The 21,721-nt window shown below is 40.6% G+C and overlaps 1 protein-coding gene across 3 annotated transcripts in view; it reads right to left on the reverse strand.

Moving 5' to 3' along the window:
* Positions 1 to 1,226: 1,226 nt before the first annotated feature.
* RAMP3 (receptor activity modifying protein 3) overlaps positions 1,227 to 21,721 on the reverse strand; it is a 61,554-nt gene continuing 41,059 nt past the window's right edge. For all 3 annotated transcript variants that reach the window (XM_040592328.1, XM_040592330.1, XM_040592329.1), the window contains one exon: positions 1,227 to 2,741. In XM_040592328.1, coding sequence (XP_040448262.1) covers positions 2,486 to 2,741 — 256 coding nt within the window. In that variant the 3' untranslated portion in view covers positions 1,227 to 2,485. The remainder of the gene's footprint in view (positions 2,742 to 21,721) is intronic.

The following is a 21,721-nucleotide window of genomic DNA, read 5'->3' on the forward strand; positions in this document are numbered from 1 at the left end:
TCAAAAGATCCAATAGTTACCATTTTGATTTCCTATTAATGTACACAGCTTTTAAAGAACTGGACACTGTGGTTGCTTTTTTCCTTAAAGCAGTATAAATGTTTCTCCAGATTTAACTACTGAGGCTTCATTAAATTAGCAGTGTTTTTCCCATGCACTGTTTCAATTTCTCTGCCCTTCTATCAAGTATATAAAATAAAATAGTGGAAGATCACACTTTGGATTGGAAAGACACACTAAAAAGATTAAATTTTCACATTCAAAGCACACAGCAGTGACAGAATCCTTCCCCCACAGCACGTGAAGGAAAATCCACTGTTTTTTGTTCTTTGAATCTTACATTTCTTAGGCTCTTTGAAAAGGTCACACTAAAGTTCATTTTCAAAATAAATAGAATCTGTTGAAACATGGCATTTATTTGAAGACCACAATACACATCCAGTAGTATGAGGTCATCAAGGTGACGGTTTCTTCTCCATTTAGTACTCAGGCCAATCTGTTTTACATTTAATTTAGCTGGCTGGTATCTCTCAGATGACCAGGTGAATGCAGTTTCAAACAAGCCAGAACTGGTCAAGAATTCGCATCAAATATGGTAATTGGATTGAAATGAACACATCTTTGAAAAAGTCACAATTATTCATATGTGGTTTACAAATTAAAGGTTTGAAATTTGCTTTGAAGCTTGTTAAAATTTAAAGTAAAATGAGGATTAAAATGAAACTCCATGCAAAAAATACATTTTTTTGAGGTTGGCCACACAAAATGCTTACCCAAACAATCTTTTGGATCAAATGAATAGTGCTTCCCCACTAGTTTTGGTGGACCAAACCATTTTCATGAAGGAAATAATAAAGTAGAAAACTAAACCAAAATCACATGTCATTCTTCTTTTACAAAGAGCAATCTTCAGCTAACATCTAGAGAAAGAAAATGTATCTTTGGAAAAACACACAGGAAACACCTTAGAAAATGAATCATTCTAACATCAGGGTAATGAAAAAACAAGCCAGTGCCTTCAACCCTTGTGAAAGGATGTGAAAACAAACCACTATGGCTACAGGTGTTCTTTATCTATCTACAGATAAACAATTCCAGTAAAGGGGGCATTTCTAATTTGAATCAAGCCTGGAAACGCTTCTCATACACACAGACCTAAGTCTCAAACACTGAGCCAGAATCTTAAAGGAGAAAATCTAACTAGCAAAGATATGAAACACCATTACTTGACCATTCCACCTGTATTTTATTTGTGTGCACAAGGTATGGAAAAATGAAGAGCCACTTGTAACAGTTATTCCTCATATATAATAGAAGAGCATTCAACTAAAGGCATTTTGTGAACTTACAGAAAAGAAAGGTTTACAACACAAACATAGAAGTTTGTTTTATTTGGGGCATATGAACTTTACTTAAACTGTTACACAGGAATATTTTTATAGAATAAGATTTCTGAGTATATTTTTTTCTTTTTCCTCCTATGTCTGTTCCAAGCTTTGATGTTCATACATTAGTTCCCACACTCTTTACAGGATGAGTAATTATTTATGTACAAAATTACACTCTGAAAGGCACCTCATCAACATGACACCTTCAAATTTATTTGTAATATATCACTTGCATAAATTGAAGTGAGAGTGGGGAGTATACAGTGAACACAAGTCGTCAGGAGTAATTATAAAAGAGGAAAAATAAAGAGTCTGCCATATGAAAGTTTCTTCATTACTCCTTAGTATATTTATAATCAACCAATTTCACATTTTCCAGCTCTGTAAAATAAGATCTGTATATCTTCCCAGAGTTTGTTTGTAAGCCATACAATTCCAAGTAGCCATGCTTAAAGGTATTTTATAAACCATTTTATAACATGGCATGATAATTCCCCCATGGGGCTAGTCACTGGACACATAAATTGTTCCTTTGCCAGGACAATACTTCCAGGTTTTGATAATGCTTTTGACTAGCTTCCAGAAAAGCTGCCACCTGGTTAAATCCATGTTCAGTTCCTTCGTCAGTGATGATCTAAGTTACAGGGATCACAGATGAAAACCTCAAGTGTCCTGCACAAAAACTCAAGAGATATCATCTCCCCTGCAGTCAGTAACACCATACCTACATGCAGTTTCGCAACACCTAGTTCACCAACCAGCTTTACCCATGGGAAAGTAACTTTACCCTTTTTTCAGGTAACGGGTCCATTTGCCTAGAGGCTCTCCTGTTTCTGGGAGCTGTCTGTGAATTCCATGATGATGAGGTCCCATGGAAGTAGAGAGCTTTGCACCAGCAACACCAATGGCCCAGCTCAAAAGCAGTGACTTCTGCAGCAGCAGCAGGCAGCTCATTGTTCACAGGAGCATTGCCTCTGTCTCAGTATCTCACAGGTTCCACTTCAGCTGATCTCAAACCTTTATGTTGAGTTTCTCTCTTCGTCTCTTAGGGGTTTTGGATGAAGGAATTGGAGATAAAGAAAGCCCAGAGGAACAACTTACACCAGGATATCACTTCTCTTGCTGCACCATACTACCAGTGTTATCATGGCACATGTCAACATGACTGGGATCAAGATCAGAGTTATGAGAATTTCATCTGGTGGATCTTCCCAGTGAACCTTTTCTGAAGTACAGTTTGAAAAGAACTGTTTATGAATTCCAGTGATAAAGCCCTCTGCAAGGGGGTTTGGCCAAAAGCAACTTGCATTGTTGGCTTCACGTTCTGTGCACTGGGTAAAGTTGTCGTAATACCTAGGAGAAGAAAAAAAAAATGGATAGAAGTTTTGAGCAGAATGCATTCGCATATCATACTTAGAGGATGCTACACAGGGTCCCATACAGAATGTATAACACTGGGTCTATCATGCAGATATTCTGCTGAAGGACCTCTAACGAAAGCTCTGGGTACTACACTGTGAGCCTGAAGAACTGACTCATATGCTCATACAACTGAGAGATTCCATGTGAAACTCTGAGATCCCAGATGGATAGTAGTCAAAACCTTGTCTTTTGGGTGGCATTACTATAGCCAGGACCTCCTAATGCCACTTTAAGTAGAATTAGAAGTCTCTCACTAGAGACATCTACAGTATCTTTAAAAAAACACACACAAATGTGCCAAGAACAGGGCATTTTGATCAAAATGTGGATAACTCATGCCTCATCTGCCATTGGACATGATGTTGTGGTAAAAATGACGATGTAATGCTGGGACTGATCCACAACATGCATTGCTGTGTAACAATGTCAGTTCTCTTGTACCCTCAGGCAACGAGAAGGTAACAGGAAGCTAAACACAGAAAGTTAGCTGTTGACAACATTTATCATTTTCCCAACTGCAGCAAATGCCCAGCAGGAAGAAAAAAAAACATTCCTAACTACACCTGTTCGCAGTGCTCATGAAAGGTTGGGAATCCCCTGTAATGCCTAACATTCGATTTCAACACAGCACATGCTGAAATTCACCTGTCCGGGGATAACTTATATTTATGAGAATTGGCTATGCCCCACAAAAAAAAAAAAAAAGAAACAATAAGCCTGAATGAGTAATGGGATGGGTTTTGTGGTGTTATCATAAGCCAAAGAAATTCAGAAAGCAAACAAGAGTATGGGGGGAGGAGATCGGAAATTAACAAGACAAAGAGTGTCTGGTCAGTACATGAATAGGGCAAGAAATAAGGAAGCTGAATTATTGTTTGTTGTATTTAAAAATATTTCAGTCCTGCACAACTCAATAAATTCACTTCAAAGGAAAATTAAAAATAGAAAAGGGAGAGCAAGAAACCACATGACACCTCAGGGGATAGCATCCTGCACTAGCATCTGAAGGTCCTATGGTGCCTTTCAGTACATATAAATACAGTAACTCCTGACGAATGACTCGTTCTGACATTAAGAACCCCAGGGGACTAATGCTGACTCGGTCCTTTGCTGCAAAGTAGCAGAGACATTCAGTGTTTGGGTCAAGACTGAAGTCCACTGCCTCTTGCCTGTCTGTCACGGGAAATGTCTGCCTGCAAACACACAGGCCGAGAATACAGGCTGCAGAGCGTCTGCATTCCCAGGGCTGTATTCACAGAAGAAGAAAAAGCCTCACAGAAAGGTCCTTCTGCAGCCTCCTCACAGTTCTCATTCTCAGGGAGTTTGAGCTGATGCCGCTTTTTTCATAAGCGTATCCACTGGTTGAGCTGACGTGTCCACACCTAGATGCTCTGGCACGCAGATGCATGTATGCACAATGCATGTATATTTTAAGCAAAGCAACTAGAAAGGAAGCTTTTGTGACAACATCAGCAGCCGCACGGAAACAACAGGAAATAAGCTAAAAATAAAATACAAACATTAGCTGTTTTATTTTAATAGTGTCATTCTTGCATGTGACCCGGTTGCATCCATTCTTTATGTCCTTGGACTAAATTAGGAGTTGAAGATGGCTAGCTGAATATGGGAAAGACAGTCCCAGAGGACCTGAAGAATGACACATCTGAAGGCATGCCTACAACATTCGATGGACTGCAGTGCAGGGATGGCAGAGCTAACACACAGCTGCCCAGACAGGTCAGTGCTGTGCCTAGCACAGACACCAGGCAGGTTCAAAAGAGCATCTGGCTCTGCTCCAGCCCTGCTCTGTGCCATGCTCTGGTGAGCAAGTGTGTCCCATCGACGGCCACTTCAGCTCCCTGCTGCCACAGCCACCCAATTCACCCATCTGTTCATGTAGAGTAATAAAGCCTCCAAATACTGGTGATCTGAGCAGGCTTCATATAAATGTACCCTAAATTGAAAGGTTTTATATCTTTCTTTCTCTTTTAAATCTTTCTCTCTTTTTTTTTTTTCCCCCTTTTTTCCTCTTTTTTCTCGCCGTCCCTGATGTAAAATCCTATAGAAAGTTCAGTGTTGTTCCATGAATTCTGCAGGGTTGTTTTTTTTTTTTCATAAATGTTAGATGGTGTGAGCAAAAACATTTTCCACTGATTTTGCATTTAAAGTACAACATAGCTAGAAAATCTGATTAAACGTTGCCAAAGAGCCAGAGCCGAAATAGCAGGGAATTATATTGAATTTGAAAGACTGAATCCCAAAGAGACAAAATTGAATAAAAATGTTATCTTAATAGTTTGAATTCCTTATGACTTTCCCTTAATAGCCTCTCTCTCTTAAAAAAAAAACACCACAAAAAACTACCTGCACTATAACTGTTCTTTCACACAATTACAGGAATGTAGATAACAAAAAATCTCAAGTATTTGAGAGTTACGTGTCTGCTAGTAAAGCTCAATTCACCTAAACATTTAAGTAATTTAAGAGTTTATGCACTGCAACGGAAAATTCACATTAAAAAAAATCCTCTGCATGGTACGGTGCTGCAGCCAGCTCAGAAGGGAGCAACTGGATCCTCATTATTACAGTACAGCCATTTTGTAGTTGATCAAGTGGCTTGCAAGCTTTTTTAAGAGGGAGGTAGGGGTTAAGAGGTATTTAATTCCAATTCAGTTCTTCTATGCCCAATTCTCTTATGCCTTATGTAATTCTCTTTATTCAGATGGTAAAGGCTAGAGCAGGGAACTTTTTCATTCTGCAGAATCAAATGACTATAACAAAGACGCCCTGGCCTTTGACTGGAGGTACTTCAGCACAAAGGCATAAAAATTACATGCTTTGTGAAAGGAAAGAACAAGAAATGGCATTTTCTGCTTGTTCCCAGGACAAGTAATTGGACAGCAGTACAGTAGCACAAGCTCCTTCACCTCTCGGACTATAAGGAGGTGTGGGAAGGTTATTATTCTCTGTGCTGAGTCACATTTTCATCTCTTTCAGGCTAGTTAACGAGGACCCTAGTTAGTTAATACTCAGAAAAGGTATATTCACTGAGAGCCGGGTGATAAGCTTTGTGATCAGCGAACTGAAAAATTAACGTAGCTAAGAGTTTCGATTCAGTTCATTAGGCCAGCACCAAAACCCAAAAACTAAGCATAGTCTGAGCACCAAAATTCATATAAAGATATGCTTTTCCCTCATATGCTCAGCAGTAAGTAAACTGTAAAGTTTATTGAGGAATCAACTATTTGGTCATACTATGGATTACTGAAAATACTTTCAGAGAACATGAAAAATACTTTATTCCTCTTTGGAGCAATCTCTGATCTGCAACACATTTGTCATGAAAGACAGTTTTCAATATTCTAGCACAATACATTTTCAGAGCACAAACGCTTTTCCTCATGTACTTTATGTTTCCACTAAAAAAGATAACAACTGTGTGGTTAGTTTTCATAAAAACTGGAAATTTTGTGAGTTATTTTACCTGTGAGAAAACATACTTATATATTTACCTATAACCACACAGGCAGTTAGCAGGAATGCTAGTGCACATACTTGCCTTAATGGGACAGCGTATCATGGATGCCCACTCAAACCATTTAAACAGACAACCTCACCCATCTCAGGGTACCCAATTGCCTACCACTCACGGCACTGGTCAGTCTAAGTAGAAGCTTCAATCTCATCCATACTTCCCCAGAGAGGAATGTGGTACATTCTTGTTCCCTCTTCTTCAACATCTCTGCACAGAAAAACTGCAGATGACTGGTTCACAAACACACCCCCAAAAAAATACAACTCCCTCCTCCAAATTTTCATGAGACCAAGAAAATTAATAGATTGTTTTATTAAGAGTTTCAACAAATGAGCACTCTCCAAAGAAAAATTGTTCTTTCAAAAAAATCCCAAACAATTCACAAAAAGCAGAGTACCATACATCATGTTACTGAAGACAAACTTTTGAAGGCATTCACTGACTGCAGCCAGCAGACCCATCAGCACTTCCAATAAGACAATTGTCACCTCTGCAGCACTCATGAACAGATCACTACAGAGACACTCTGCACACACGCAGTCACTTATGTTTTGCCATTGCTTAACAAGAAGGATCAGGAATTAAAAAACAAAACAATCACCACACTTTAACAACTATCCTGGTTTACATAAATCAGCTTCACAGCGTGTGATGTCATTATGGAAGGGTACAGCAGGCTAAATACATTATGAGTTAGTTTTTGTTATTTTGAGTCCATCAAGTATTCAGAAAATACGGGCAAAATTCTCTCTACATAAACTAGTCTTGAGGTAAGTCACGTAATAAGATACTCCAGGACATTCACTCCTTCTGCTACTCCACAATCCTCGACAGGAAACTTGTAGTATCCTAGAACCAGATATGTGGTGTATTTTAATGAAGAAGATTTAAAACTTTATTTTGCCCCAGGTGGTTCAAACAAGAAATTTCTTTTAAAATAGTCATATATTAAATCAGAGTTCAAACTGAATTATCATCCTGGTAACCTCCACCCAATCTGGAATGAAAAATGCCGAAATAATTATAAACATCATATAATGAAAAATATTTCTCTTGCAGCATTTCCAGATGAAGAGGAGGCAGGCAGTACCAAACAACCTCACATACAAAAAAAGCACACCTATTCTCATGTGATATGCAGCCAGATTTTACAGAATTTAAGGGTGTAATAGTCTGGATGAACTTCAAAAAAGGGTCCAAACCTTAAGATGACTATTTGCTGAGGTTTCACCATCACATTAAAAGGAAAGCTTCAGTTTTATAACCAGCTATGAGCCTACAAATGATAGAATATTTCTGAACTTTTTTCATTCAACATCTCTCTAAAGAGATTTGTGGCTGATATTACTTAAATCATGTATCTTCTGCCAAGAGGATTGTTCTCACAGACACATTTCTACCTCCCTAATCAGATCAGATCTGCTGTTGTGCATCTCCAGTACAGAGTTCAGCCAGAAGAAAATAATGCACTACATATCATAATGAAGGAAATGAATGGGGCTGGGGGAGACAAAAAAAAAAAAACAACCACCCTTGCTGGTTTACCGACAACTTATAAAGTAGTTTACTCTCATGCCACTAAGTAACAGGCATTGTGACAGATTTACTCACTTGGGTTGAAAATAATAAATACCTTCTGGTGTCCTTTGAAACAATTACAGATCTCCACCCTTGGCTTCACATCAACAGCTGTCTGGAAAATGAAACGTGGTTGACTAAACCTAACTGAAAACCCTAAAATGCAGAACTATTACTAAAAGTTAATAAAAACATACGGCAAAAAATATAAAGAGCAACCGTACGTGTAAGCAGTAGTTTATATACATAATATCCATCTCCAATGAGCAACAGAAACTACTACATTAAGCAAATGTAGAACAAGGAGGGAAATGTCTGACACCAGGTACCATGTTATAAAGATAAAATATTTAGTAGCATGGGAGTTTTACCAAGCCAGAAGCTTCTACTAGCAAGTAGCCTTTGTCTTCCACCACTCCTGAGCTACATTTTAATGATTACTTCATTGTAAATTTGGTTCATTTTGGGGAAGCACCAGTTTGAAGGGGAAGTATTCTCTGAAGCCATCACTGCACCAAGTCTACAGGAGCCAGTCCCACAACGCCCTGGAATTAGACAAAAATCCAAAGAGTAAGTGAAGGCAAATCCTAATCCCACCAGTACTTAAGCATGTGTATTCAACTTCTTGTATGCACAGCAGGTCCTAAGTAGCCATCACTGCCAGCAATGGTGTGGAAAAAGATGTCCTTAATATACCAAAGAGTCTGCAATGGGTCTCAGATTCTGTCAGCCACCTCACAAACTCCCACCTCTCCAGCTCAGAGAGAAATAAAGATGAAGGGAATGCACTGCAGAGGGCACAGGAAGATGCAAGAGGAGCACATGGAACTGGCACCCTGCAAACCAAACGCTGATATGCTCTGCAAATGTGTGCCTTGCAAACGTTCATTCATGTACTGCATCTTCCAGGTAAGAGTTTATTTTGCCCCTCAAGAGATGATTACAACATTGCAGTCTCACTCAGCTCTATGCAGTGGTCTGGCTCAAGAGCTATGGCTTTATTATAGTTTGTAGAAACCATTATTTACTATGCTATTGCAAGAACAGCAAATTATGTCGGAACACATTACTTAATCACGAACTCATTGGGGACAAAGACTAAAAAGAAGGTGGCTGAACTTCTCCAAATAAATCCTTCTTGAGCTAGCGATGAAGAAATACGTGCTATTTTAGTGGTGAACATGAATTCTCCTGGAGGTTTGCCAAGGTAAAGCAAATCCCTTCACCACCACTTTGACACAACAGATAATAAACTGCTATGTCAATTAACACACACATCGGACCCTTTGCATTTGGGGCCTCAAATTGTACATTTCTTTACCACATAGATAGGGTAATCTGTGACTCACCGCTTTTAAATCATCACTGCTCAGTTTCTAAAGTGGACTTGAATTACAACTTTGATGACAGAGCATCTGATAGAGACCACAGTTCCAACTGCAGCTCATTCCTGTGTAAGCTCCTGAGATACAGCAAAGTCACTTTGAACAAGCTCCTCAGTAAACATGTCCCCAGATTTGCAGCAGCAAACCCACCACCTCAATCCAGAATGATCTTAACATGGAACACTGCAAACAGACCTGAGGATTCGGTACTATTTTAGGAAGTCTGATGCCTACTCTCTGCCCTGGTCCAACACCAGCAGCTATTGTAGTACCACTGACATTTGATGAAAAACAGAGAGAACGGCAAGGGGGAAAATAAGGCTAATTTGTTATTCATTGAAAGCTGAAAGAAAGCAGAGTAAATTTTAAAACAGACTTTAGTGCTGTGAGCTTAAAAAAAAAGACACTTCCAATTCCCAAACCTGGAGAAGAAAGCTTAACCACAAAATGGTATTTGGAAAGAGAATGAGATTGATGTGGAAGAGAGAGGATTAATCACAAATGTACATTTTTACTATATTGTACCTTTCATTTTAGAAACCTATGATATTACAGCTAGTTCTGTCTTGTGTGAAGGGTTGTTTAGGACATACTTGTTTAATACATTGTGCTTAATTTTATTTCATGAGCAGAGCTTAAGCGTGTAGTGTGGGTCTGGAGGGACACAAGCCCTTATGAGATCTACAGCAATTATGTAGAGACAGATACTTAAAACTAGTGAAATCCCTACAGACAGTCAGTAAAAGCCCTTGAAATCATGTGTATTATTTTGTAGTCAGCAAAAAACAGATGGACACACATGAACTCCCTGGAAGGTACATGTAAATCCTTCTTTCCTTTTCTTTTGGTGGCTTATAAAGTCTCTGTAGCTGTATTTCAGCTACAATCATCCCAAAAGTACTTGAGAATTCAAGTCATATAACCAAAAAGCAAGGGCAGTTCAACTTGACACAGAGGAAAAGGTTTCTACACTGCTGTATTCCTCCTCCTCCTCCAGCACCGTGATATCAGCTCTTCACAAGCTGGTTTCTAAACCATCATGCTGTACAGCACGATGCTGGAGCACCAGAAGGAACTGTGGCGGTCTGCCCTGCAGATGCTTGAGAAGAGGTGTTGCCAACCCCATTTGCATGTGCTCATCAGTTAGACATCTCTGTTCCTTATTTGTCCCTCTGTAAATGAGGCTAAAGTAGTATTGTCCAACTTCACAGAAACGTTGTTTAGTAAAAGACAATTTGGTCTCTAATGACTACCTTAATAGGGACCATATGTGTCATATACAAAGAGTTGGCACCCAGTTTAGATGTTCAAAACCTTCCCAAGTTATATATAAAACAATCCCTGTGCTATTTGACTGATTGCCTTGTGTTAAAATGAAGCCCATGGTAGCTGTATCTGTTTCTCATTCCAAATCCTGTTTGCTGTGCTGCTTAAACTGTCGGTAGCAGGTTAAACAAAGCAAAGAAAGCCTTCCCTTTACAATTTCTGCTATAGAAGAGCCAGATAAATGTGGCATATTTTCCGTATCACTTCACAACATCTGTACTCAAAATCTCATGCATATAAGTATGCCTGCAGTGACAGTGACATCAAGACACTACTATAAAATGGAAAAAAAAAACCCAACCAAATAAAACCAGCATGGGTAACTGTATAGTCAGAGAGCAGTTATGAAATGCTAGTTAAAAGAAAACAACTGATTTCTAAATAAGGGATGGTAATGCAAAAAAGCATGCAAGATTGCCGTTTCAGACACTGACTTCTATATACAAACATACTAGTGGTTTGGTTTTACTAATGGGTAAAGGCAAAAAAATATCGTTAATAACACCTAGATGTCATCTAATACCTTTCATTTGTTCATTTACATAGGAAGCAAATGTCCTCATTGTTTTCTAGATGAGAAACCTCAACCATAATATGGAATCACAATTTGCCCACAGCAGTAGTTCATGGCAGAACTGGGAAAAGAGCGTGGGTCTTCCTGGCTAAGGACCAGGCTCCCAATAAAATCCACAGTGCTTACAAGGACTCTGATTCTTATCCTGCAACTGGGGTACTGAAAACAACTCTCTCCTTGTGAAATCTCCACTGTTTGAACTACACACACACACACCATGACTACATGACTTAATTTCTTACAAAACCAGGTCTCAGTGGCCTGTTTTTTCAGAGAAAGCAGAGCTCCAGAAAAGCTCAGTCTTCAGGGATTACTTGGACAACAGGGCACCATGTCCACCAGACCCTGAGAGAGGGGAAAAGAAAGATGCCCCAAACTTTCTTCTGCTCTTTCCTCTGTGACTGACAAGGGAAATGCTGTCCACACTGGGCTCAGGGGCAGAAGTTAGAGCTGAGCAATTATCCCAGAACATACACAAAACTGCAACAAGCTGAAGGAGATGCATGAGTGACAGTACTGAGCTGCTCATTTGCAAATAAGGAATACATGAACTACCATCTTGAATTCAAAGTATAAAAGACACCCTTGTACCTCAGTCCTGAGCATGTACAAGAGGCTCTGCTCCCAGAGAGTTCATGTAAGCTTTGATATAAATTTCAGTTTCATTTATGTTGCTGAAGACTGCAACACGGTTCCCAGGTTAAGGGGAACTCAATTGCAAACTAATTCTGCACCGTTACCCACCTCATCTCTCCCTTTGTTTCCACAAGAAGCAAAACTCAGCACACAGGCCAGATCAGCCCCCCGACGTGCTAGAGCCCTGGTGATGGGCAGTCAGAAGAGAAAGCTTCTGCAGTATTGCACAGCAAGCGAACCACACCACCATACCAGAATTCAGACACAAAACACAGGTGGGACTTCGTTACATCTTGCTTTCATCTGACTCCAGTCCCTTGCAAGTGCATCAAGTTTGTATTTTTCACCACAAGGTTGAACCCGTATGTTCAGCAAATGGCTTGCCAGTTTTCAGTTCTGCACAGTTCCTGCAAAGCTCTCTAGAAGGAATTTATGTTACATAAACTTGAAATCATACTTTTGAGATGTGCTGCAAGCAAGTCCATAAAGGTGAGGAAGAAAAACAGATTTAAGAGTTCTCAATACTTGTGACTACTTTAAACTTGATTTTCACAGCAACTGTTTCTCCCTTCCACACTTTCTCATTAAAACGATGACCTCGTCAAAGATCTTTGATGCCTGGGAAAACATACATTTCATAGCAGAAAACAATAAGTGAGAAATAATTAATTCCATTTAACAATAGACCAGACATGTGGGTTCAGCTCAGCCACACAGAAATCTCAGTGTTCTTTATATACTTGTATACTTATTTTCTTATATATATACACACTTATGTTGCTTATGTACTTACGTTCTTAAGAGACCAATAGCATTCATGTGCCCTAAAGAAGCTGATCTTTCAGAATAAACTCAGGACACTGATTCCAATCTTTCAAACAAAAAAACCCATGGACACCTGGTAACAGTTCCCTTCCTAGCGAGAGGCAATTTTTTGCTCCTGGCAATGCTTGTGCAACCAGGCTTCCTGTCACCTCTGAAATCTCATCACCACCCACTCATCACTTCTCCAGTTACTGCAACAAGGGAACATGGTCCTGGACAGATGAAAAGCAGGTTTTGTCCTAGCTCATGGGTAGCTAAGTTCTTCTGTATTTTCAAAACATCTGTCAGACTTCTCACAAGATCTGTTTTTGTAAGCTTGTTCATCCTAAGATTCCATGACATACTGCTGCAGCGGGTGTCACCAACTGACACTGTTTTTCTATTCTCTGCAAGTACTATTGGGTTTTGGTGTTTTGGGTTTTTTTATCAAACAAAGAAGCAAGCTTTGCTTTTGGAAAGACATACTGTGCTGCTAGCTTTAAAGTAAACAAAATGATGCACGGGAGCAGCTTAAAAGATGGAAACCTGCATGAGTAGTAGAGTTTGAAGTTTGCCTGCAGCTCTGCTTAGAGCCAACTCTCTTGAATAACTAAGTCTCAACAGTAAAACAAATGCACAGAAAATAAAAGACACCTTCCCCAGCATTTTGGTCTGCAGTAAAACTACTGCCAAGGTTAAAAAAAAAAGTGATCCTTTCCATCAAACTCTAATAATGAAATAGCTCTTAAATCCTTTAAGAATTAATCCTACTATGAAAACAAACATATTAATTCTACTATTATTAATCTATTTCAAAATGTAGATTAAAATCTAAGTGTGTATGGATATTAAGTGCTTTACTGGCTAAACCAACGTGGGAGTGGTTACTGCTAAACTGCTGCGATGTTCTGCTAAACTTAGGTCTAATGAAACACAGTGTTCCCATAGGAACAGAGTTCCTCCTCCAGCCAAATCCCTGAACACGCTGAAAAATCCTAACCCTCAAATTCAGCAAAAGGAAAAAACAGGAACAGCTAAACCACAGACCTAGAATGGAATTCCTCAACATCACTTTTATTGCTACCTAAACCATCGCTTCCAGACCTGGATAAAGGAGGCGGTGTTCTAGTGGGAATGGCAGCAGAAAAGCCTCCCTGTGAACAGCCCACATGATGTATCAAAGAGCTCCTACCTCCAGTGCCATAAAGTGGCAAGGGATGAACTGTATTAATCCAGCCAAGCAGCAACACAATCATTTCTCATTAATGATTCCCTGGAAAGAACTTACATAGGTGACGAACCCAGCAACTCTCCCTGCAATTATAATCATACAAAATAAGCACATAACCGTTATTCCTACGGTAAATTAATCACAAACAAAAAGGTGCTTTTCAATCTATACATCAGTTTATGCTTGAGCCATTAAACCAATATAGCTCAATACAATTATACCACAGTAACTTTTGATTAGCCAGCCTGAATATTAGAAACAGTTTAGCCTTACGTACGGGCACCTCGGAACCGGCCCACGCATCTCTTTTTTGTGGACAGCTTTGCTTAGCTCCATTGTCCACTGGAGTGGACTGGTTTTGTTCCCAATCTGCCTGGTTTTCAAGGCAGGCAGTTGAGCTGACATTACACTGCAGCTAATGCTGGAGTCGTTATGTGGACACATCCACTGCAAGACTCCTTTCCTTCTGAAACTCAGAGTTCAGGTCCCTACTCCACTTCAAAAGCAGTAATTCATACGAATGAGAAGAAAACCTGTTCGCTCTTGTTTGAAAAATGGGGGTCTCATTTGCAGAACTCCAGCCAGTAGTGAAAGTCACATCTTATTAGTAAACAAATTTTCATGCTTCAGCAAGGAGACACTTGTTTTCAGCACTACTTAGAAATGAAGAATAGCAAGTGCTACTCGTTGATCAAGTCCTATCCCATTTATATTCAAAGCAATATCACTGAAAGTCCAAGAAATGCCATAGCAACTTTTGTACAAGATTACTGAGCTTCACTGTTCCAAGATTTCTATAGCCCCTCCAGCTTCCTTCAAGAAAAACAAAGCTGAATGTAAATTAATCTAACAACCAAGGGAAAATGGGCTTGATCAGTTCCTTGATATCATCAGGTAAGCAGAGTCACAGTTAACAAAACTAAAGGACCCTAAACAATGTCCATGGAGAAAAAATCCCACGTTCTTATTGTTATAAAATAGATGTTTTCCTTCCTGGAATATTGTGACTGTGTAGAAAACCTCAGTTGTGTCAAGTTTACAAATTGGCTGGTGACACTGCATCCTCAAACACCACCTCCCCAGTCACAAATGAACTCTGACACTTGTCACTTATTTCCAGCTCAGCATCGTTCTTTACCTCCCAGCTGAAATGCCGTAACAGCTGGCTGTGAACTTCCCACACAGAAACAGGTATTTGCTTGTAGAGAACAAAAAATACAACTAAATAGCATGCTGAAAGGTGAAATTGTACAAAAGCACAAGATAGCTCAGCAGCTCAAAGAATTTAATTGCATTAAACATTCTGAGTGTGGACAGGTATCTCGCTACAAGGGCATTATACTTAATTCAGTAATTCAGCAGTGACTCTTCCTTAAGACAGACAAACAAAAAACACACTTCCCCCCCCCAAAAAAAAAAATCAGCCTAATTTATATTAGAGTATTGCTTTGAAGCAGAATGGGTCTGAATGCTAAACTCTGTAAAAGCACTAAGTCCTTCCAAACCTGAGTAACATAACATGGTTTTTGAGGAAAATAAGTATTTCATAAGGGCAGTTCTCAAAAAAAAAAAAGCATTCTAGATGTATTTTGGTGTCTCTAGAATGGTAATTTATTTTTTTTTTTTAATCAGTAGAAAGCATCTTCAGTGCATGCAAGCATTACATTTTCAGCATAGCAGCAAGGACACTACACAGTCATTATTCTATTCAAAGTATCACATGCTGCAGTTTTGCTAGACACATCTCTAATGAAGGGAACTACAACAGCCAACACACAGAACAAGCTACAGAGAACAAAACTGCTGCAGAAGCCTGTTCCCTCACTTAACATTTAACAGTCTCCAACCACTAAATACTTTTCAGTGAGCAGGTAACATTTCTGCTTGGAAAGACTTAAAAGCTCTTCTGCCAGCAAACCAAACTTCTTTCAGGGAGCTGAAGGGACTGCTGCTAGGAAACAGCTTTTTTGCTCACATGATCTACATGCCTTCTTTCAGTTTGTATGGGGATAAAAGACTGCTTCAACTGAGGATTAATGTCCCCCTAAAAAGTAAAAAGACAAAACAGGTCCATGCTAGTTGTCACCAGTTTTCTTGTCTTATTTATCAGGTGGGAACATTTTCCTTAATCTTCTCACCAACACACTTTTAGAAGCCCTTATTATGATTATTCACACCCCTTGCCAAATTTTGCTCCAACTGTGCCTTAGCTTCCCCGACTGCATCCCTACACATCTGGGTGGCATCCCTATATTTTTCCGAGGATACACGTCCCCGATTCCACTGCCTGTGCATTTCATTCTTTCACTTCGATTTGACCAGGAGGTCCTTACTCAGCCATGCTGGTCTCCTGCCTTCCTTGCTTGATTATTTACACACAGGAATCAAGAGCTCTTGCACTTTTAAGAAAAACATCCTTAAAAAACTGCCAGCTCTGTTCTGCTCCTTGATCCCCGAGGGCAGTTTCCAAGCGGGTCCCATCCACTAATTCCTTAACTGAAAGTTTGCTCTCCTAAAATTCATGGTCATGACTCTAGACTTCACCTGGCCCATATCCCTCAAGATCACGATTTCCACCAGGCCATGATCACTGCAGCCCAGGCTGCCACCAATCTCGACATCTCACAGGAACATTTCCCAGTCTGTTTCCAAAGGCCTTGTGAGCAGTGGTACAATCAGAGCAGCTCTGGAGATGGCAGCAGGGGCAACACTCTTTGTTAAGCAAAAAAACAAGGGATGCAATTCTCTTTTCAGAGAAAACAGTAAATCAAGGGTTGCTTCAGAAAGGCACTCAGGCTACTGGCTGTTTCCAGCAGTCTCCTAAGTACTCACACCTCCTTGAAGGCTGAGGACGTGCATCCACTTTAGATTCTTTTTCTTCTAAAGCTGAATAGATCCTCAAGACAATACTGTCATGCAAGCAACATAAAAATATCAGAATCTTTACAGAACCACATAGGTTTGGGTTCCAAAGAGATGTTTTAATATGGCTGTTTATCTTCCCCTTTCTAGTTTGCTTTCCAAGATGCATGAAATGCTGAGCAGTTACATCAGTGTGCCTAGTCCCTTAATCCTGAACTCTGAACATCTGCCATTTGGACAGAGCTTTCAAACAACTCTGTCAACAGTGTTTCCAGCACTCATCAAACACCGTGTCCACTGCTCCCTGGTGTCTGGTGCAAGCTTGGCAACGCTTTCCATGTAACGCAGGACTTCTAAAGGTATGCTGGGGGCCTGGCCCACGTCTATCAAGCCACTGTCCAGTGCCCTCAAAGGGGCAAGAAGGTCTCCTGCTCTGAGGCCATACAAACAGGTCCTGAGACTAAAACAGAGAGCTAACCCTCAACCACAGTACTTGCTCCTGTAGTCAAGTGCAAACAGTGGAAGCAGAGGTCAACTCAGTAACAAGAGAAGTAGCTCTTCTTGAGAGGGGGAGAGAGGAAGAATCAGAAGAGACAGCCTATTCTGCAGCAGGACAGGAAAGACAGAAATCGTAAAAAAGGCAAAAAAAAACATTTGGTCCCTATCCACGACCAAGCTCCAAGACAGGCAAAACAATTTCACCCATCAGCCAGGTGAGTAAATTTCTACCTGGATGCTCTAATGTTGGGAACATGAGTGAACTATTTACAGTTCACTGGTCCCATATAACATCAAAACATCCAGGGAGAGAGATGCAACACATATTTGGGCTGGAGATCAAAGGGTGGACCTCACCACTGAAGCCATTGCAAAGGTTATTCACAAATTTGAAATATACACCATAACCAAGCAAGCCACATGAGTAAAGCCTCTCTGGTATAAAGGACGGTGGTTGCAGTATCAGTAAGGGGAGACCTCGCAGATGGTTATATCACAGCGCCACAAACCTACCAAGGCAAACACCATCTGCTTACCATGGGAGAAGTAACCACCGGACAGTTGGAAACACACCCTGTAACCCAAACCACTTCCTGAAACTCCATCCTGGGCCTTGAAAAGCGAATTCTGTGGCAATAGGGCACCCAAAGAGAACTGAGTCAGACAAGGGGACTCATTTCCAAAACAACCTCATCAGCACCTGGGCCAAGTAACATGGTGCTGATGGGGTGTACCACACTCCCTGGCACACAGCAGCTGCGAGAAAGGTTGAAAGATATAATGGACTGTCAAGCACCATACTGAAAGGGATGGGATCTGGGGCATATAAGCAGCAGGATGCAAATTTAGCAGTAGCCACTTGGCTAGTGAATACCAGAGGATTACACTATCATATTCAGAATACCACTGACCTGGCCCTGCCCAAACAAAACCCCTGCATATTGTAAAAGGAGATAAGGCATGTGGGAACCTGGCTAGGAAAGACAGCGTGGCTTGCTTCTCCCTTAGGAAAAGGCAAACCTGTTCATGAGATTGCTTTTGCTCAAGGACCCAGTACACTTGGTGGGTAATGCAGGAGGATGGGGAAATCTGATGTGTACCTCAAGAAGATTTAACCTTGGGGGAAAATATACCATGATTTGAATTGAATGTTTCAGGAAGAACTACAGCAGGCGGTTCTAAAGCACCTAAAGCAACAGAGAAAGAGCCTTGCAAGAGCTGAAAGAGTGCAGCAGTGACCTAATCTGAGCAGATTTTGATGTCCAGTAACACAACACGCCCCTCCTGTTCAGAGTGACCACCGTAACAGTGATAACTCAAGTCATGGACTAAATGAACGCAGTGGACACATTATAGACATCTCACAGGGAGGATCCACAGATTAAAGGAATGAAATCTGTGTTTAAATCAAAGGACAGGAAAGGGTCTGGCGGCTAATGAGGATATATTGGATATCGCAGCTCTCAAGCAGGACATAAATGGTTTAGAATAAGGGGTGGGGATTGTACTGAGCCTGGCTGGGATAGAGTTAATTTTCTTCATAGCAGCTCATACAGTGCTGTTTTAGAATTTTGACCAAAACAGTACTGAGAGCACACTAATGCCCTAGCTTTTGCTGACCAGTGTTTGCACAACATCAAGGCCACCTTCTCTGTTCCTCACTCTGCCTCTAAGTGAACAGACTGGTGGGTGTGCAATAGGCTGGGCGGGGACACAGCTGGGTAGCCGATTTAAACTAACCATACCATAAAACATCATGTCCAGCAATAAAAGGGAAAAGGAGTTTTAGGGGGGTTAGCCATCTTTTTGCTTGGCAACTTGTCACAGCACTATCAAAACTATCAAGCCACAACAAGGGTTTTACCACCCCATTCCAGGTTAACTTTAACAAGTAGCTCCCACACCTTGCCCCAGCACAGCCACCAACACCCCACAAGGTTTCACAAGTTCATCTACTGTTCCTGCTGTTTCTTCATCCTCTTCAGGCCAGCTCACCCTGCCTCTTACCTCTGCTGCATCCTTCTCCCTCCTACCTCCAGGGCACTCTCCTCCCTCCACCTCTTGCAGGTCTCTCTTCATCCAGGGACCCTCTTCCATACCCCTTAGAGCTATTTAACCACTTAGCAGGAACCAGCCACAGCTGCACCTTATCCACATCAGCCAGCCCACAGCTGTATATTGTTAATTAACTCAGCTTCATTCCTCTACAGGAACTAGCTGGGCATTAGTCTACCCAGGGGAAGTGGTAGGTGATTGCCTCTGCATCACTTGGTGTGGTTTGGTCTCTTTCTTTCTGCTCACCTTTCACTTTTTAAAGAATATAATTTTTTTTACTTGTTTTATCTTGACTCCCAAGTTTTCTTGCTTTTATTCTTCCTTTCCCCTTTTCCTGCTGCACTGGGGTGCAAGGGAGAAGTGAATGAACAGCTATGCGGTGCTTAGCTGCCTACCAGGGCTAACCCACAACACATCATGATAGCTTTAACATAAATTTTCCTTTCTGGTTCAAAGTAGTATCTGAATTCAGATTAGAATTTTTTTTAGAAATGGTTTCTAACTTTTCAAAAATACATATATATCTACAAGACACCTCATATTTTAAGTAAAACAACTGAAAAATGGAAGAAAAGAAAAAAACTAAAACAAAACAAACAAGCACGAGTCTGAAATTAAGAAGATTAATGTGTGACAATTCCTGCCAGCTGCACAATTATCACCTAGGTAAGAACACAATTGGCCAGACAACATACTAGGGAACACCATGGCCTACAGATGTGTACCTTCCACCAGACCACGCGCAAACCTGTCAAGTGACATCAGTTGACTACAGGTACCATGAATCATTACATATCTACCCCTTACAGTCAAACAAATCAAGCTTATGTCTCTGTAAGTGAAACTTTAAAACTTCTTACTTATGGCTCAAGTTTCAAACTTTTTGTCAAGTTGGTCAGCTAGTGAAAGCCCTTCAGACAGCGTGTTCCTGAGGCACATATTCAAACACATCATATGCTTTTGTTCACTATACTTACCAGTATTTAAAATTTTACACCTAAAATTGTATAGAACGTGTGAAGGGAAGCAGGAAGTACTCCAAAATTCAGACCCAAATGATCAGACTATCTTTTGATTTCTAGTAAATACTTCTCAATACTGAAAACCACAGACACACGATCTCCTCTGCTGCCTCAGCCGCTTCTTCTCTATTAAAATGAGGTATTTCTCTACCCCATTCAGATTATTTCACAGTATGTCAAGGCAAAGGCAAAACCAGAGTAAGATTGCATTTTTTTTTCTTTCCCATCAGCTTTGCTTCTCCCTTCAGCCTCATTAAGAAAACTACTCACATTTTCTACCATGTATCCTCCTTCAAAACCCAAGCATTATGGTGATGAGAGCCCTGAGAAGGTGGTGACACCATCTGAAGGTGCACTCCCACTACTTCTTGTCAGGTTAGATTTCAAAGAAAACTTCTACATGCTTAGAAAGTAGGCTGCCTTTATAGTCAGTACAGGCACTGGAATAATGGTAGGGCACGATGTATGTGATATCTTTTAAGACACCTTTCTCAAGTTTCCACTGACTAGGAAGGGAGTGCAGGACAACTACTACATTGGACAGATGAATCCCACATTTCTTCTGTGTAACAAAACAAAAAGCATCACAAAAACAGCAAGCTACTCAAGAATTACAGTCAAACATGCCACTGTTAGTGATGGAGAAACATACAACCAGTATGCTATCCTTGTACCTGCCGAAGAGCAACTCCTTCCCAAAAGCATTACCATCAGAGTCACCATTGGTTTCAACAATGTTCACTCCAGTCAGCCCGAGGGCAAATGGTCTCGGTGGACGCAGGTAGTCACTAGCATCAGTCACCTGTCAAGGCAATTCTGCTTTCTCCTAAACACATCAGTCGCTTTGTTTATTCACCTTGTAGTTTGCAATGAATACTGGCTCACTTGTCATCACTTTTCTCAGAATGTTCCAACTCCACGCTAAAACCATTATTCCACCACTGCTTCCAAAAGCTCAGCTGACTTCAATCCAGTCCTCCACCACCTGGGGAGGAGCCAGGCCCTAGCCCGGCGCTGCTCTTAGAGCTAGCCACTCACAGCTCCCTCCTTGGATCACCTCAGCACCTCACAGTTTTTCTTTTCATCTAGATGAAGCAAGGTGACACACCAGAGGAGATAAACGTGACTCTAATTCAGATCAGTACTACACAGCTGTGCCTCCAGACCACTATTCAAACCAGGCACCTGTGAACACAGTTATTTTTCTGACCATCAGACAAAATTTCACAGGGAAAGAAGTAACAGAAGAGCCCTCCTGATTCATTCCAGCTTACATCTACAAACTGCTTTGGATTACATTTTTAAGAGGATGTTTAAGGATATTAAAGTGTCATCTGCTGAGTGGAAGCTGTTATTAGATTCCATTTAGTCCAAAGTAGCACAAGCCTTTTATAACACCACAGCA

Source organism: Falco naumanni, chromosome 4 (assembly GCF_017639655.2).
Source record: "Falco naumanni isolate bFalNau1 chromosome 4, bFalNau1.pat, whole genome shotgun sequence".
In the NCBI taxonomy this organism is placed as follows: domain Eukaryota; kingdom Metazoa; phylum Chordata; class Aves; order Falconiformes; family Falconidae; genus Falco; species Falco naumanni.